General features: G+C 49.2%; 1 protein-coding gene across 2 annotated transcripts in view; it reads left to right on the top strand.

The window, feature by feature from the left end:
* IDUA (alpha-L-iduronidase) overlaps positions 1 to 19,034 on the top strand; it is a 135,970-nt gene that overhangs the window by 104,685 nt on the left and 12,251 nt on the right. For both annotated transcript variants that reach the window (XM_075352230.1, XM_075352223.1), the window contains 2 exons: positions 2,026 to 2,242; positions 2,527 to 2,742. In XM_075352230.1, coding sequence (XP_075208345.1) covers positions 2,026 to 2,242; positions 2,527 to 2,742 — 433 coding nt within the window. The remainder of the gene's footprint in view (positions 1 to 2,025; positions 2,243 to 2,526; positions 2,743 to 19,034) is intronic.

The raw sequence follows: 19,034 nt of genomic DNA, 5'->3' as shown, positions 1-19,034 counted from the left end.
ATTACAGCTAATAATCGTCTTTTATAAGACCTGATCAGGCCGGCACAGGTCTCTGGAGTTATCTTGGCCCATTCCTCCATGCAGATCTTCTCCAAGTTATCTAGGTTCTTTGGGTGTCTCATGTGGACTTTAATCTTGAGCTCCTTCCACAAGTTTTCAATTGGGTTAAGGTCAGGAGACTGACTAGGCCACTGCAACACCTTGATTTTTTCCCTCTTGAACCAGGCCTTGGTTTTCTTGGCTGTGTGCTTTGGGTCGTTGTCTTGTTGGAAGATGAAATGACGACCCATCTTAATATCCTTGATGGAGGAGCGGAGGTTCTTGGCCAAAATCTCCAGGTAGGCCGTGCTATCCATCTTCCCATGGATGCGGACCAGATGGCCAGGCCCCTTGGCTGAGAAACAGCCCCACAGCATGATGCTGCCACCACCATGCTTGACTGTAGGGATGGTATTCTTGGGGTCGTATGCAGTGCCATCCAGTCTCCAAACGTCACGTGTGTGGTTGGCACCAAAGATCTCGATCTTGGTCTCATCAGACCAGAGAACCTTGAACCAGTCTGTCTCAGAGTCCTCCAAGTGATCATGAGCAAACTGTAGACGAGCCTTGACATGACGCTTTGAAAGTAAAGGTACCTTACGGGCTCGTCTGGAACGGAGACCATTGCGGTGGAGTACGTTACTTATGGTATTGACTGAAACCAATGTCCCCACTGCCATGAGATCTTCCCGGAGCTCCTTCCTTGTTGTCCTTGGGTTAGCCTTGACTCTTCGGACAAGCCTGGCCTCGGCACAGGTGGAAACTTTCAAAGGCTGTCCAGGCCGTGGAAGGCTAACAGTAGTTCCATAAGCCTTCCACTTCCGGATGATGCTCCCAGTGGAGACAGGTAGGCCCAACTCCTTGGAAAGGGTTTTGTACCCCTTGCCAGCCTTGTGACCCTCCACGATCTTGTCTCTGATGGCCTTGGAATGCTCCTTTGTCTTTCCCATGTTGACCAAGTATGAGTGCTGTTCACAAGTTTGGGGAGGGTCTTAATTAGTCAGAAAAGGCTGGAAAAAGAGATCATTAATCCAAACATGTGATGCTCATTGTTCTTTGTGCCTGAAATACTTCTTAATACTTTAGGGGAACCAAACAGAATTCTGGTGGTTTGAGGGGTTGAATAATAAATGACCCTCTGAATAAACTTTTCACAATTTAAAAAAAAAATAAAAAAAGAAATAACATTCTTTTTTGCTGCAGTGCATTTCACACTTCCAGGCTGATCTACAGTCCAAATGTCACAATGCCAAGTTAATTCCGAATGTGTAAACCTGCTAAATCTGCAGGGGGTTGAATACTACTTGTAGGCACTGTATAATTTTCTTGGTGCCGGGTTCCTAACATGGGACTGTGTATTGGAGTGTTTGTTGATTGTCTATATTTTAAATGTTTTTAACCTTTTCACTGTTCTGTGTGGATATTTTTGTATGCATAAAATTTGTACCAATAAATTATATATTTGTTAATTTGAACAATGTCTTATTGGTTGATCCCTACATACAGCAATTCTTTTTCTCTCTTTCTTGATATGGTTCATTATTGCTGGTGGTGATCCCGATAGGGGAAAGGTGCCCCCTTATTTCATATGATCCTAGATCAATATTGCCACAGCATTAACTACTAGAGAACCAATCAAACTCTATATGAAGGTGCCTTTACTGACTATACTGCTTATATAAATGCTTGCTATATAGCAAAACTGCACTAATATAACATAATGTCACCCATTCATTGAATTAAAAGTGTGTAAAATCTACTTCCATGGTAATGAGTCTTGTAATTGGTTCTCTCTGGTAAGTATCCATCCTGGTACCATGCGGCGCTGCACTGGAAAGTAGCACTAAAGTCATAGTGTTATAAATTATTATGGGAGCCATACTTTTAATATAATTATAATAACCTACATAGATTTCACAAATTATTCTAATGTAATGTGGTTTATTTTTGCACTTGCCATACATTTATTGTTCTATATGTATCTAGGTAATAGATCAGCACCTGGATTTTATGCATTCAGATGGAAACCCCAGCATGAACTACAGCCTGCTAAGCAACGATAATGCTTTCATGAACTATTACCCTCACTACTTTACTCAGAGGACACTGACGGCAAGAATCCAGATGAACAACACTAAGCCGCCACATGTCCAGATGGTGAGAAAACCAGTGTTAGCGGTAATGGGCTTGCTGGCTTTATTAGGTACGTGTCTGGGTGATTACTTCCTAAACATACTCATGTCACAAGTTTGCTCTAATCAATGGAATGTAAAAATAGCAGTATTATAACTAATATTACTGGTCAGTATGCAAGTATTAGAATTCTAATAAACAGTATAAGAATATCATTGGGCAGTATGCAAGTGATAGAAGGGGTTGAGTCACGTAATAATGTTTCTTATGTTTTGCCAATGTAGACTTTTTGAAACATTTTTTTTAACAAATAGCCACAGAATAATTGATAAATGAATGCTTTATGTTTTGCAGGCGAAACGCAGATTTCCTCTTCCATAGTCAGTAAAGTGGAAACATCCAGGAACTATAGCACTTTTGGAGTCATAGCAAGTGTCTATGAACCAAATGATGGAGATCTGACTGATAGTTGGCAGTCGGCCATAGTTATTTATGCTTCGGATGATAACAGGACATCAACAGAAATCAATAGAGTAACATTAAATCTAACAAATTATCCAAAGGCAAAAGGTGACTTTCTAGTAAGAGACCATAGAGAAAGCTATCAAAGGAAAGCTACATCACCAGTGTTGTAGAGGATGTATCAACAAAATGTGTGTTATTTATGTTAAGAGCAGATGTAATCAAATATATGCTTTGACATAAAATGTATTAATACAGAATATAGCAAAATCCCTTTTCATTGCAAAAGCCTTTTGCTCTGTAGATTCTACTTTCCCTTAATGCATAGCATCAATGGAATTGTTATTCTGCAATTTCCAATATCCCTTGCTGCGTAGCTCTACCAGGAAGAGTGAGCAGTGCTCAGCAGATACCAGAAAGTGTGCAGATACCAGAAAGTGTGACCAGCGGTCAGCAGATACCAGAAATTGTCAGCAGATACCAGAACATATTAGCAGCGCTCAGCAGAGACCAGAAAGTGTCAGCAGCATTCAGAAGATACCAGAAAGTGTAAGCAGTGCTTAGCAGATACCAGAAAGTGTCAGCAGCAGTCAGCAGATACCAGTAAGTGTCAGCAGCGCTCAGCAGATACCAGAAAGTGTTAGCAGCGCTTAGCAGATACCAGAAAGTGTCAGTAGCGCTCAGCAGATACCAGATAGCGTCAGCAGCGCTCAGCAAATACCAGATAGTGTCAACAGCGTTCAGCAGATACCAGAAAGTGTCAGCAGATACAGATAGTGTAAGCAGTGCTTAGCAGATACTAGAAAGTCTGACCAGCGGTCAGCAGATACCAGAAATTGTCAGCAGATACCAGAACATGTGAGCAGCGCTCAGCAGAAACCAGAAAGTGTCAGCAGCGTTCAGAAGATACCAGAAAGTGTAAGCAGTGCTTAGCAGAAACCAGAAAGTGTAAGCAGTGCTTAGCAGATACCAGAAAGTGTCAGCAGCACTCAGCAGATACCAGAAAGTGTCAGCAGCGCTCAACAGATACCAGATAGTGTCAGCAGCGCTCAGCAAATACCAGATAGTGTCAGCAGCGTTCAGCAGATACCAGAAATTGTTAGCAGATACCAGAACATGTGAGCAGCGCTCAGCAGAGACCAGAAGTGTCAGCAACACTCAGCAGATACCAGAAAGTGTCAGCAGCGTTCAGAAGATACCAGAAAGTGTAAGCAGTGCTTAGCAGATACCAGAAAGTGTCAGCAGCACTCAGCAGATACCAGAAAGTGTTAGCAGCGCATAGCAGATACCAGAAAGTGTCAGTAGCGCTCAGCAGATACCAGATAGCGTCAGCAGCGCTCAGCAAATACCAGATACTGTCCGCAGCGTTCAGCAGATACCAGAAAGTGTCAGCAGATACAGATAGTGTAAGCAGTGCTTAGCAGATACCAGAAAGTGTGACCAGCAGTCAGCAGATAACAGAAATTGTCAGCAGATACCAGAGCATGTGAGCAGCGCTCAGTAGAGACCAGAAAGTGTCAGCAACACTCAGCAGATACCAGAAAGTGTCAGCAGTGTTCAGAAGATACCAGAAAGTGTAAGCAGTGCTTAGCAGATACCAGAAAGTGTAAGCAGTGCTTAGCAGACACCAGAAAGTGTCAGCAGCACTCAGCAGATACCAGAAAGTGTCAGCAGCGCTCAGCAGATACCAGAAAGTGTCAGCAGCGCTCAGCAGATACCAGAAAGTGTTAGCAGCGCTTAGCAGATACCAGAAAGTGTCAGTAGCGCTCAGCAGATACCAGATAGCGTCAGTAGCGCTCAGCAAATACCAGATAGTGTCAGCAGCATTCAGCAGATACCATTAAGTGTCAGCAGATACAGATAGTGTAAGCAGTGCTTAGTAGATACTAGAAAGTGTAAGCAGCGCTCAGCAGATACCAGAAAGTGTCAGCAGATACAGATAGTGTAAGCCGTGCTTAGTAGATACCAGAAAGTGTAAGCAGCACTCAGCAGATACCAGAAAGTGTCAGCAGCGTTCAGCAGATACCAGAAAGTGTCTGCAGTGCTTAGCAGATACCAGAAAGTGTCTGAAGCGTTCAACAGATGCCAAATCGTGTCAGCAGCACTAAGCAGATACCAGAACATGTGAGCAGTGCTCAGCAGATACCAGAAAGTGTCAGCAGCGCTCAGTACTTACACTATTAGTACAGTCACAGTGCTGGCAACGGTGCATATTAGTGATGTGTCGTTCGCGAACGAGCCGATTCTTTGAGCCGGCTCTTTGAAGTGAAGGATATGAGCCGAATCATCAAAGTGAACGAGCCATAAAGAGCCGCTTTTTTTTTTCTCTGCTTCAGGGGGAAGCAGGAGATAAGGAGAAGAGTAAAGTAAACACAAGCTCTGGGCAGGAGCTGGCACTTAAAGCTATACACACATAGTGGTTCTTCCTTAGTTCAGTGGGCACAATTGAGTACCAGGGAATGATGTGCTAGGGTTAAGTTTTCTGACCTCGACTGGCACATATGGTAATGTGTAGGAGGAGAGGGGCTCAGCTTGTTTGCTGATAACAATGATCATCTTCTCTAGGTATTATAGTCAGGGTTCACCACTACAGTAAAGACCTGACCAGTTGTTGGGTAAGTAATAGCATTTTAGACCAAACATATGTAAAGAAGTGTATACAGCTTCAATCATTGTATACAGTTAGTAACAGAAGTCAGCACTTAGTGTCCAGTGTGTGCACAGAACAGATGACCCCTGACATGTTCATGTAACCCTGTAAGGTTTTCTTTCTGGCATAAAAAAGAGAAAATCATTGATAATAAACCATGTCTCCATTCCTTCAATGTTTAGTGGAAGCTGCTGCTGTGTGTGTGTGTGTGTGTGTGTGTGTGTGTGTGTGTGTGTGCGTGTGTGGCGCCCTAGGACCTGGTCGCCACAACAGCATTGCCCTCCCAAAGGGTTAATGCTGAGCCTGGAGGTAATTGGGAGATCCATTGGCCAGCAGGTTTAACACCCAACACAGTTCTCCCTCCGGCCAGCAGGGGGAGCTCTGAACCTGGAATTCCAGGGAGCCTTCCTCTACCTGACCAGAGGGAGGAAGTGGAGTCAGTCTGTAGGGAGTAGTAGAAGTGAACAGACGTAGAGTGAGCTGTCCTGTGAATCTGGGGCCTAGAGCTGGAGCAGCTTGGCCCAGAGAAGCAGGAATAGCTGAGAGGCAGCAGAGAGACTCAGACATCGGAGTCTGTGGTTGCCAGGGTATAAAATCCGTCCCTGGTAGCCGAGTCCGAAGGGCAGGAGAGCTGCAAGCCCCTGGCCCAGAAACATCCAAGGTACAGCTGCAGCATCAGGGCCCGGTGTGGACTCCAGCGGAGAAGCACCAGAGAGAGGGTCTGCGCAGCCACCTACAGAAAGAAGGGACGTGCCATCGGTCCCAGCAGCAAAGAGGGCCATTGCTGGATTCAGAGAAGCAGGGTCCTATCATCACAAAGCAAAGTACAGGAGTAGGCCTCATACTCAGCTGGCCAGAAAGATCATCCCAAGTACTTCCAGGCCGACCGGATCCCCATCACCACCTGTAACGGTCTCCCAGGACTGGACTGTTCCCAGAGTAAAAGAGGAGAAGGTAAAGAGACTGTTGTTTGTGCCTGGTTCTTTCCTCGCCTGTCGGCCCTGCACCGTGTTAGCCACACAACACCATAGACTTTCACGGGCACCAACTGTATCCCGGGGCATCGCTCCACCTGTGGGGAGCAGTACCATCATAGCTGCCATAACATCACCCCGGAGTTCTCCCATAGCAGCGGCGGCTTAATAGCCGCATACCACAGGTGGCGTCACGAACATTAACTTTAACTCATCAGCCACATATTCAACTGACACCCACCAGGGCCACGGAGCCGGGCCCAGCCACCACTGACTACCACCGGACTAGTCTGGCCCGGCACCGGGTGTCCCATAGCCCTGGGGTGGGCGAGTCAATTTTTGGCGTCACGAACAGGATTTCGTGCCCGGTCACACCGGGTACTGTGCGCCTGAAGAATTGCGCTTTAAAGACTGTATTACTGCGTGTTTCACTGTTTGAAAACTGCCGCCGCCATTAGCCTCACTGAGCGCAGGAAGAAGGGGGGCGTGCCTGACAAAGAGCGCGAAGGGAGCGCGCCATCAGAGCAGAGCGCTGTTAACCCCGCGCGACCCAGAAGGAAATTTGAAAAGTGAACGGAGCCTGGTAAGGTTCACTAAGGGGGAGGAAGATGTCCGACGCAGAGGGAGGGCAGGTGGCTGCCATAGCCCGAGACGCCGCAGCACCAGCCGAAGCGATCCCTGTCGCCGTCGCCCCATCCCCCGCTGTAGCGCCGGTAATGCCGATCACCATGCCGTACATACCGGGCGCAGAATGGCTGCCGCAGTACTCCGGGGAGTCCCATACCTTGAGCGACTTCAGAGAAAGCCTGCACAGCTTGTTCCGGGTGTATCCGCTGACTGAGAGCCAGAAGGTGGGCATATTAACGGGACAGCTAGCCGGCGCAGCCCAGCGTGAAGTGAAGTCCTGGCCTGATACAGATAAAGGGACAGTAACCCAGATACTGGCCAAGCTAAAGAGTACTTTTGACACCCGCACCGCAGCAGAGATAAAGATGAGATTCTTTGGGTGCAAGCAGCGGGCCACAGACAGCATAAGGGACTATGCCTTAAACCTGCAGGAGGCCCTGAAAGCGGTTAAACAAGTGGACCCAGAGAGTGTACGTGAGGAACACAAACTCCTAACTGAGCAGTTCATAGAGGGGCTCCTGTCAGATGCCCACAGGACCCAGCTGCGTATCATGGTCCTGCAGAACCCTGCTCTGGACTTTGCAAAGTTTAAGGACCAGGCCATCCGGGTACTGAGAGAATCTACACCGAATGACCCAGTACCCCTCCGGCCTCTTGCTATCACGTACCCCGGGGTGGTGCCTGCAACACGAGCCACTGCAGGGGCTGAGGCGCAGTCCCTGGATAAGGATCCCACTGCAGAGCTCAGACAGCAGGTCCAGGAGCTGACCAAGACTGTAGCTGCCCTTGCCAAGACCGTGCAGTCTCTACAAGTGACCCCATCGCCTGCAAGAATCGAGTTGGCCTCCAGCCCAGATGACGTCCCATGGATGCGACAGAGGAGGGTTCCGCCGACCCGAGGCAGAGACACAGACCGGTATGATTCAACGGGACAACCGATCTGCCGCCGCTGCAGCCAGGCGGGCCACATTGCACGATACTGTCCTTTAAATGGGCCGAGCCTGGGGCCAGGAGCCGACCCCCAGGTGTAAGGAAGCCCGGCTCAACCCCCAGCCGCAGCAAGTATGTGGGAGGACGACCGGTCCTTCCTATTGTGCTGGATGGGATCCCTTTGAATGCCCTCCTGGATACTGGGTCCCAGGTAACAACCATCCCCTATAAACTGTACAAGAGATATTGGGCTGATTCAGACATTGACCATGGCCCAGATGATGATTTAACAATTGTGGCCAGTAATGGTCAGCCCTTACCTCAAATTGGGTACAAAGAAGTAACCATTAAAGTGGGGCGGGTAGAATTGCCGTGTCAGGGGATGATAATTGTAGATATTGATCGCAAAGAATCTGACCCATTGGTAACCATTGGTACAAATGTGATAGAAAATTGTGTTGCCGAAGTGATAATTTTGTTGCAACAGGCGTCTGAAACTGCCAGCTCCGGGCAGCAGCGTGCCCTACAGAGGGAGATCAGAGCCCTGATGAGGAGGCAGCAGGTAGAGCTGGCCGGAGGAGAAATTGGCAGTGTGAGGGTAAGTGACCCCCTCCCCATTGCAATACCCCCAAGAAGTGAAATGTTGATATGGTGTCGGGCAGCAATAGGCCTCAAGGGTCAGGATTACCATGCCTTGGTAGAACCGGTGTATTCAGACAGTAGGCCTGGAGTCCTGATAGCCAGAGGGGTAGCAGACGTCCGCAAGGGGAGAGTGCCCATCCGTGTCCTGAATTGTGGGGAGGAGGAAGCCAAATTGCCCCGGTACGCCACTGTAGCAAAACTGTACACTGTCAGCAACAACACCATCAAAGCAGTGGAACCCTTGATCCCGTCCGACCAGGCGGAAGACAATGGCTCCAAGGGGCAGCTGGAAGACTGGTGCCAAAACTTACATGTGGGCACCGACTCCACCCCCTCACACCAAAAGCATGGGGTTTACCGGGTGGTACAGGAGTACGAGCGGGTCTTCAGCAAACACCCCCTAGATTTTGGGCAGGTGAAAGGGGTTAAACATCAAATCCCCACGGGTGATCATCCTCCCGTTAAAGAGAGATACCGCCCTGTACCCCCCGCACAGTATCAGCGTGCCAAAGAAATGTTACGGGAAATGAAGGAGGCTGGGGTTATCAGAGATAGTTGTAGCCCCTGGGCAGCTCCACTAGTGCTCGTAAAGAAAAAAGATGGTACAATGAGAATGTGTGTAGATTACAGGCAAATTAACCGCATTACACATAAAGATGCTTATCCACTACCCAGAATAGAGGAGTCACTAACAGCCTTAAAGTCAGCTAACTATTTCTCCACCTTGGATCTCACCAGTGGGTATTGGCAGGTTCCCGTGGCAGAGGCGGACAAGGAGAAGACTGCATTCACGACGCCAATGGGCCTCTGCGAGTTCAACTGTATGCCATTCGGGCTCTGCAACGCCCCAGGGACATTCCAACGGTTGATGGAGTGCTGCTTGGGCCACCACAACTTCGAAACCGTGCTGTTGTACCTGGATGACGTCATAGTCTACTCCAAGACTTATGAAGACCACCTGAAGCACTTAGCAGAAGTGTTTGAGTCTTTGTCAAAATATGGCCTGAAGATCAAGCCGTCCAAATGTCACCTCTTGAAGCCAAAGGTACAGTACCTGGGTCATGTGGTCAGCGCAGAAGGTGTGGCACCTGATCCGGAGAAAGTCACCGTAATCAAGGACTGGCCAAGACCCACCACGGTAAAGGAGGTGCGGCAGTTCCTTGGGCTGGTGGGCTACTACCGAAGGTTCATTGATGGTTTCACCAAGATAGCAGCGCCCCTTCAAGATCTCCTGGTGGGCCAGCCAAAGCAGGCTAAGAAGCAGAGCCCTCCATTTGAATGGAGCAGCCAACTAGAAACATCCTTTGTCCAGCTGAAAGGGGCTCTCACGGGAGAAGAAATTCTGGCCTACCCTGACTACAGCCAGCCGTTTGTACTGTATACAGACGCCAGCAACGTGGGCCTGGGAGCCGTTTTGTCCCAGGTGCAGGGAGGCAGAGAGAAGGTGATAGCGTACGCCAGTAGGAAGCTTCGGCCCACAGAAAGGAATCCAGAAAACTACAGTTCCTTCAAGCTGGAGTTCCTCGCTATTGTTTGGGCAGTGACTGAACGCTTCAAGCACTATCTGGCGTCGGCCAAGTTCACCATCTTCACGGACAACAATCCGTTGACACACCTGGCAACAGCCAAGTTAGGTGCGTTGGAACAGCGATGGATGGCCCGGCTGTCTAACTTTGACTTTACCATCAAGTATCGGGCTGGCAAGAAGAATAACAATGCTGATGCGCTGTCCAGAATGCCTCACTTACCCGAATCTGGAGAAGACCTGGATGAACTCGAAGAGATAGAGTTACCGGCTTTCCATCATCAGGGTGTTTCCCAGTGTGAGCATGCTGTGGGAGTGAAGCGCTCGAGCCAACACGAGGTCTCGGTTAACCCATTGCTCCACCATAATTGGGAAGAGACACAGAACGGTGACCCGGCTGTGCGATTGGTCAAAGAAAAGCTAGCACAAGCTGAGACTCATCTTGGCCCAGATGCTCCAGAAGAAGCCCAGCAGTTGTGGAAAGAGAGGGGACGACTGTTCACCTACCAAGGCAAGCTCTGCAAGAGATACGTCAACTGGCGAACAAATGAACTGGTCTGGCAGATCGTGGTTCCGCAGAGGGATGCACCAATGGTCCTAGCAGCTTATCATGATAACGCAGGCCACTTCGGGTGGAAGAAGTTGGAGGCCCTACTCCGTGATCGGTTCTATTGGGTGCACATGAGAAAGATGATCGAGAAGTGGTGCCGAGACTGTGGCCCGTGTAACCTGAGGCGGAAGGATGATGCCAGCCAAAGGTCTCCCCTACAGCCAATTGTCACGAAGCAGCCCCTGGAGTTGGTGGCCCTGGACCACGTGAAGTTAACACCAAGCCGGTCAGGCTATGTGTACGCCCTCACAATTGTGGACCATTACTCTCGTTTCCTGGTAGTAGTGCCTGTGAAGGACCAGACAGCCAGAACAGCAGCTAAAGCGTTCCAGGCATCCTTTTGCCGGCCTCACGGTTATCCGGAAAGGGTACTGACTGATCAAGGTCCTGCATTCGAGGCAGAGGTGTTCCAAGAGTTTTGTAACATGTACGGTTGTAAGAAAATCAGAACAACACCGTACCACCCCCAAACCAATGGACTGTGCGAGAAAATGAACCATGTGGTTATTGATATGCTGAAGACTCTACCTCTGGAAGAAAGGAACCAATGGCCAGAGAAGTTGCCAGATCTGGTCGACCTGTACAACCATATCCCAGTAAATTCGACCAACTGCAGCCCCGCTTACCTGATGCGAGCCAGACCTGGCAGGTTGCCTGTAGACTTTGAGATGGGGACTGTGTCGCCTGAGGCGGTTCAAGAAATAGAGGATTGGGATACAGGACGGCAGCAGCAGTACCGTAAGGTCCAGGAATGCGTAGAGAGGAGCCTGTCTCAAGCCAGAACAAGACAAGAACAGCAGTACAATCAAACGGCCCCAGCAACTCCCTTAGCACCTGGAGAACAAGTCCTCAAGAAGAAGCGGAGGACGCATAAATTGGATGATCAGTGGGAAAACGAGCCCTACACCATTATCCCCTCCAACTTTGACAACAGTAAGGTGTGCCTCATAAGCAAGGACGAAGGCAAGACTTGTCAAGCAGTATCCAGAGACCGCCTGAAGACGTGCCCTGAGCGGTGCAAAGTTCAAAAGGAAGTGGAGGAAGTTCGAGAAGAGGGGGAAGAGATGATACAAACAATCCTCGGCAAATTCCCCAAGACTTGGACCCGCATAAATGGTTCCGTAGTGGTACCGGTCCTGACGTTCCCACAGTTGGTCGAGCCAGAAACAGAACAGGTTCCGGATCCACCCAAAGAACCGTCCGCCCCGACACGAGGTGACACGCCAGCAGTGGAACAGGAGGATCAACCCCCTGTCAGTGGTGAACCTGTCATACCCTTGGCGACTCTTAGACCACATGGGCGATCATCATGCATACCTATTGGGGTTAGGCCTACCGGTAGTGCTGAGATAGGAGACACACTAAGTAGTCAGGGACAAACACCAGAGCTACGCAGGTCTCAACGCAGCACTCGGGGACAACCCCCTCTAAGGTATAGGGAATCAAATGTATAAAGGAAAAAGAAAGAGTATTTATTAGAATGTAAATAGTTGTGTATAAAATGCCTTTTTGTTTTAGGTGATTGAGTAAATGGACAGTTGGGCCACTGGACTATGGGTGGCCAACACTCTAATTGTACATAGTTAGCACCAGTGTGCTCAACACCCCTGAAGAAAAACCCGTCCGGCGTGCATAGAGTGGGGTCATCAATGCTCTGACGCACGCCCAGAGCCTACGTTGGGGGCTTTTTTTTTTCTCTGCTTCAGGGGGAAGCAGGAGATAAGGAGAAGAGTAAAGTAAACACAAGCTCTGGGCAGGAGCTGGCACTTAAAGCTATACACACATAGTGGTTCTTCCTTAGTTCAGTGGGCACAATTGAGTACCAGGGAATGATGTGCTAGGGTTAAGTTTTCTGACCTCGACTGGCACATATGGTAATGTGTAGGAGGAGAGGGGCTCAGCTTGTTTGCTGATAACAATGATCATCTTCTCTAGGTATTATAGTCAGGGTTCACCACTACAGTAAAGACCTGACCAGTTGTTGGGTAAGTAATAGCATTTTAGACCAAACATATGTAAAGAAGTGTATACAGCTTCAATCATTGTATACAGTTAGTAACAGAAGTCAGCACTTAGTGTCCAGTGTGTGCACAGAACAGATGACCCCTGACATGTTCATGTAACCCTGTAAGGTTTTCTTTCTGGCATAAAAAAGAGAAAATCATTGATAATAAACCATGTCTCCATTCCTTCAATGTTTAGTGGAAGCTGCTGCTGTGTGTGTGTGTGTGTGTGTGTGTGTGTGCGTGTGTGGCGCCCTAGGACCTGGTCGCCACAACAGCATTGCCCTCCCAAAGGGTTAATGCTGAGCCTGGAGGTAATTGGGAGATCCATTGGCCAGCAGGTTTAACACCCAACACAGTTCTCCCTCCGGCCAGCAGGGGGAGCTCTGAACCTGGAATTCCAGGGAGCCTTCCTCTACCTGACCAGAGGGAGGAAGTGGAGTCAGTCTGTAGGGAGTAGTAGAAGTGAACAGACGTAGAGTGAGCTGTCCTGTGAATCTGGGGCCTAGAGCTGGAGCAGCTTGGCCCAGAGAAGCAGGAATAGCTGAGAGGCAGCAGAGAGACTCAGACATCGGAGTCTGTGGTTGCCAGGGTATAAAATCCGTCCCTGGTAGCCGAGTCCGAAGGGCAGGAGAGCTGCAAGCCCCTGGCCCAGAAACATCCAAGGTACAGCTGCAGCATCAGGGCCCGGTGTGGACTCCAGCGGAGAAGCACCAGAGAGAGGGTCTGCGCAGCCACCTACAGAAAGAAGGGACGTGCCATCGGTCCCAGCAGCAAAGAGGGCCATTGCTGGATTCAGAGAAGCAGGGTCCTATCATCACAAAGCAAAGTACAGGAGTAGGCCTCATACTCAGCTGGCCAGAAAGATCATCCCAAGTACTTCCAGGCCGACCGGATCCCCATCACCACCTGTAACGGTCTCCCAGGACTGGACTGTTCCCAGAGTAAAAGAGGAGAAGGTAAAGAGACTGTTGTTTGTGCCTGGTTCTTTCCTCGCCTGTCGGCCCTGCACCGTGTTAGCCACACAACACCATAGACTTTCACGGGCACCAACTGTATCCCGGGGCATCGCTCCACCTGTGGGGAGCAGTACCATCATAGCTGCCATAACATCACCCCGGAGTTCTCCCATAGCAGCGGCGGCTTAATAGCCGCATACCACAGGTGGCGTCACGAACATTAACTTTAACTCATCAGCCACATATTCAACTGACACCCACCAGGGCCACGGAGCCGGGCCCAGCCACCACTGACTACCACCGGACTAGTCTGGCCCGGCACCGGGTGTCCCATAGCCCTGGGGTGGGCGAGTCACGTGCATGTGTGTGTGCGTGTGTGTGTGTGTCTGTGTGTGTCTGTGCATGTGTGTGTGTGTGTGTGTTATTTTTTTGTGACCACAATTGATATTTTTTTACTAGTTTAGTGACTACATACAACATATTCATTAGCCTCTATATGCATGTGTCTGTGGCGTTGCGGTGTCACAATTCTCGCAGTTAAGACTTTTTTTCTATTTCTGTTAACAAATCCTGGTATTTTTAGATGTAAATAGATCTGACATCTGCACACAACCTCTATACATTTGTTTTATGTGCAATACTACCTCAATGACATTTATTGTCACTTAACTGTTAAAAAAGTTGGTATGTAACTAGTGTTGTATTGCCATATTGTGTTCCACTTGCTGGGACTTGTAGTGCTGTGCACCACCAGCAGAAGGTGGACCCATGCTATGTTAGCATTTAAACATTTCTGTTCCAGGTTGTGTTGAAATAAACTGATTTTGCTATTCAGCATCCTATGCTTCCATATGTTGGTGTGCGTACAGTATGTGTGTACAATGTGTGTATGTACAGTGTGTGTACAATGTGTGTATGTACAGTATGTGTGTACAATGTGTGTATGTATGTGTGTCCTTTGTGTTCAGTATGTACAGTGTGTGTGTGTTGCACATATAGTGACAGGCAGCACAGTAATTGCAACTCGCCTTTATTTTCAGGAATTATAATCTTTTGTAGGAGCGACACATATCAGAGCACTGAATAATGTAGAAAGGACATGTACAATAAACACCACATAAAAGAGGAGCGAGGGCCCTGTCCAGAAGAGCTGACAATCTGAGGAAACGGAAACAATAATGCTAAAAACTGTTTTTACTGCTTCACTAGATACATACAAGGGTGTAGAATGAGGTTCCCAATGTACAGGGGAGGTTCTGTATCATCACAAGGTGTAGCAGAGGGTTTTTTTTAAAAAAAGAGCCGTTTTTTGAGCCGAAAGAGCCGATTCTTTTTGGTGAGCCGAGCCGAATGAGCCGGCTCATCAAAAAGAGCCGGACTGCCCATCACTAGTGCATATTAACCAATTGCTGCACTGCTGATGAGTGCATAGCTCTAAAATGTATCTGTGCCGCCCCCACGTCAGCAGCCGGGCTGCTCAGATCCGGATCCGCAGTGGCTCAAGGGGTCTCCGGACCCGGGGGTTGTGCGGACACTCAAATAAAAAGGGGTTGTAACATGTATCGGGGATTGTTGTAGATAGTTTGTGACGCCACCCACGGTGTGTGGTAAAGTGGAGTACCACCGCTGCTGTTGGGGAGCACTCAGGGGCGATGGAATGGCAGCTGGCTGTTAACCCCTCCGTGGGTAGGGGTGGATGCCCCGGGGCTCAGTGTCCAGAACACGGGAGGTGATGGCTGCTAGTGGTGGTGCACTGGGCCGGACCGAAGGGTGTTGGTGTACTCACGATTAAATGATTGCACACAAGTCTGCTGGTAAACCAAGGTGTCAGTGGCCGGCTGCCGCTTCAGGGTGTATACGGTCCCCACACCTGTCTGGTGTACCAATGTCTCTTCCTCCGGCACTTTGTACTTTCTTGCTGTTTTGGACAACCTCGTATGGAACGGGGAAGTCCACTCCCGGTTTGGTTTTGGTTGGGAGATGTGCCCGCGAAAACTGACCCTTGGGATCTTAGTGGGTTGTTGCGGATACCCTATCCCCGCGGTGGGCTGCCGTTTCGCTCTATCTGGGCTAACACTCTGGAACAACGTCTGGAACCTTGCTCCCGGCCTGGTTAATTAGAGAAGGGGCTTGCAACCGTCTTCTAACTAGGGTCCAGGTACCTCGCCTGTGCATGGTTTCCGCACCGGATCTCCGCTGTCGGTATCGGCGGGCTCCAACCCTGTCCCGGTCCACCGTGATACCAGATAGCAGATACCAGATAGCGTCAGCAGCGCTCAGCAAATACCAGATAGTGTCAACAGCGTTCAGCAGATACCAGAAAGTGTCAGCAGATACAGATAGTGTAAGCAGTGCTTAGCAGATACTAGAAAGTCTGACCAGCGGTCAGCAGCTACCAGAAATTGTCAGCAGATACCAGAACATGTGAGCAGCGCTCAGCAGAAACCAGAAAGTGTCAGCAGCGTTCATAAGATACCAGAAAGTGTAAGCAGTGCTTAGCAGAAACCAGAAAGTGTAAGCAGTGCTTAGCAGATACCAGAAAGTGTCAGCAGCACTCAGCAGATACCAGAAAGTGTCAGCAGCGCTCAACAGATACCAGATAGTGTCAGCAGCGTTCAGCAGATACCAGAAATTGTTAGCAGATACCAGAACATGTGAGCAGCGCTCAGCAGAGACCAGAAGTGTCAGCAACACTCAGCAGATACCAGAAAGTGTCAGCAGCGTTCAGAAGATACCAGAAAGTGTAAGCAGTGCTTAGCAGACACCAGAAAGTGTCAGCAGCACTCAGCAGATACCAGAAAGTGTCAGCAGCGCTCAGCAGATACCAGAAAGTGTCAGCAGCGCTCAGCAGATACCAGAAAGTGTTAGCAGCACTTAGCAGATACCAGAAAGTGTCAGTAGCGCTCAGCAGATACCAGATAGCGTCAGTAGCGCTCAGCAAATACCAGATAGTGTCAGCAGCGTTCAGCAGATACCATTAAGTGTCAGCAGATACAGATAGTGTAAGCAGTGCTTAGTAGATACTAGAAAGTGTAAGCAGCGCTCAGCAAATACCAGATAGTGTCAGCAGCGTTCAGCAGATACCATTAAGTGTCAGCAGATACAGATAGTGTAAGCAGTGCTTAGTAGATACTAGAAAGTGTAAGCAGCGCTCAGCAGATACCAGAAAGTGTCAGCAGATACAGATAGTGTAAGCCGTGCTTAGTAGATACCAGAAAGTGTAAGCAGCACTCAGCAGATACCAGAAAGTGTCAGCAGCGTTCAGCAGATACCAGAAAGTGTCTGCAGTGCTTAGCAGATACCAGAAAGTGTCTGAAGCGTTCAACAGATGCCAAATCGTGTCAGCAGCACTAAGCAGATACCAGAACATGTGAGCAGTGCTCAGCAGATACCAGAAAGTGTCAGCAGCGCTCAGTACTTACACTATTAGTACAGTCACAGTGCTGGCAACGGTGCATATTAACCAATTGCTGCACTGCTGATGAGTGCATAGCTCTAAAATGTATCTGTGCCGCCCCCACGTCAGCAGCCGGGCTGCTCAGATCCGGATCCGCAGTGGCTCAAGGGGTCTCCGGACCCGGGGGTTGTGCGGACACTCAAATAAAAAGGGGTTGTAACATGTATCGGGGATTGTTGTAGATAGTTTGTGACGCCACCCACGGTGTGTGGTAAAGTGGAGTACCACCGCTGCTGTTGGGGAGCACTCAGGGGCGATGGAATGGCAGCTGGCTGTTAACCCCTCCGTGGGTAGGGGTGGATGCCCCGGGGCTCAGTGTCCAGAACACGGGAGGTGATGGCTGCTAGTGGTGGTGCACTGGGCCGGACCGAAGGGTGTTGGTGTACTCACGATTAAATGATTGCACACAAGTCTGCTGGTAAACCAAGGTGTCAGTGGCCGGCTGCCGCTTCAGGGTGTATACGGTCCCCACACCTGTCTGGTGTACCAATGTCTCTTCCTCCGGCACTTTGTACTTTCTTGCTGTTTTGGACAACCTCGTATGGAACGGGGAAGTCCACTCCCGGTTTGGTTTTGGTTGGGAGATGTGCCCGCGAAAACTGACCCTTGGGATCTTAGTGGGTTGTTGCGGATACCCTATCCCCGCGGTGGGCTGCCGTTTCGCTCTATCTGGGCTAACACTCTGGAACAACGTCTGGAACCTTGCTCCCGGCCTGGTTAATTAGAGAAGGGGCTTGCAACCGTCTTCTAACTAGGGTCCAGGTACCTCGCCTGTGCATGGTTTCCGCACCGGATCTCCGCTGTCGGTATCGGCGGGCTCCAACCCTGTCCCGGTCCACCGTGATACCAGATAGCAGATACCAGATAGCGTCAGCAGCGCTCAGCAAATACCAGATAGTGTCAACAGCGTTCAGCAGATACCAGAAAGTGTCAGCAGATACAGATAGTGTAAGCAGTGCTTAGCAGATACTAGAAAGTCTGACCAGCGGTCAGCAGCTACCAGAAATTGTCAGCAGATACCAGAACATGTGAGCAGCGCTCAGCAGAAACCAGAAAGTGTCAGCAGCGTTCATAAGATACCAGAAAGTGTAAGCAGTGCTTAGCAGAAACCAGAAAGTGTAAGCAGTGCTTAGCAGATACCAGAAAGTGTCAGCAGCACTCAGCAGATACCAGAAAGTGTCAGCAGCGCTCAACAGATACCAGATAGTGTCAGCAGCGTTCAGCAGATACCAGAAATTGTTAGCAGATACCAGAACATGTGAGCAGCGCTCAGCAGAGACCAGAAGTGTCAGCAACACTCAGCAGATACCAGAAAGTGTCAGCAGCGTTCAGAAGATACCAGAAAGTGTAAGCAGTGCTTAGCAGACACCAGAAAGTGTCAGCAGCACTCAGCAGATACCAGAAAGTGTCAGCAGCGCTCAGCAGATACCAGAAAGTGTCAGCAGCGCTCAGCAGATACCAGAAAGTGTTAGCAGCACTTAGCAGATACCAGAAAGTGTCAGTAGCGCTCAGCAGATACCAGATAGCGTCAGTAGCGCTCAGCAAATACCAGATAGTGTCAGCAGCGTTCAGCAGATACCATTAAGTGTCAGCAGATACAGATAGTGTAAGCAGTGCTTAGTAGATACTAGAAAGTGTAAGCAGCGCTCAGCAAATACCAGATAGTGTCAGCAGCGTTCAGCAGATACCATTAAGTGTCAGCAGATACAGATAGTGTAAGCAGTGCTTAGTAGATACTAGAAAGTGTAAGCAGCGCTCAGCAGATACCAGAAAGTGTCAGCAGATACAGATAGTGTAAGCCGTGCTTAGTAGATACCAGAAAGTGTAAGCAGCACTCAGCAGATACCAGAAAGTGTCAGCAGCGTTCAGCAGATACCAGAAAGTGTCTGCAGTGCTTAGCAGATACCAGAAAGTGTCTGAAGCGTTCAACAGATGCCAAATCGTGTCAGCAGCACTAAGCAGATACCAGAACATGTGAGCAGTGCTCAGCAGATACCAGAAAGTGTCAGCAGCGCTCAGTACT

The sequence above is a fragment of the Anomaloglossus baeobatrachus genome, chromosome 1 (assembly GCF_048569485.1).
Source record: "Anomaloglossus baeobatrachus isolate aAnoBae1 chromosome 1, aAnoBae1.hap1, whole genome shotgun sequence".
In the NCBI taxonomy this organism is placed as follows: Eukaryota; Metazoa; Chordata; class Amphibia; order Anura; family Aromobatidae; genus Anomaloglossus; species Anomaloglossus baeobatrachus.
Note: the sequence above shows the minus strand (reverse complement) of the source record. Positions and strands in the feature narration are given on the sequence as shown.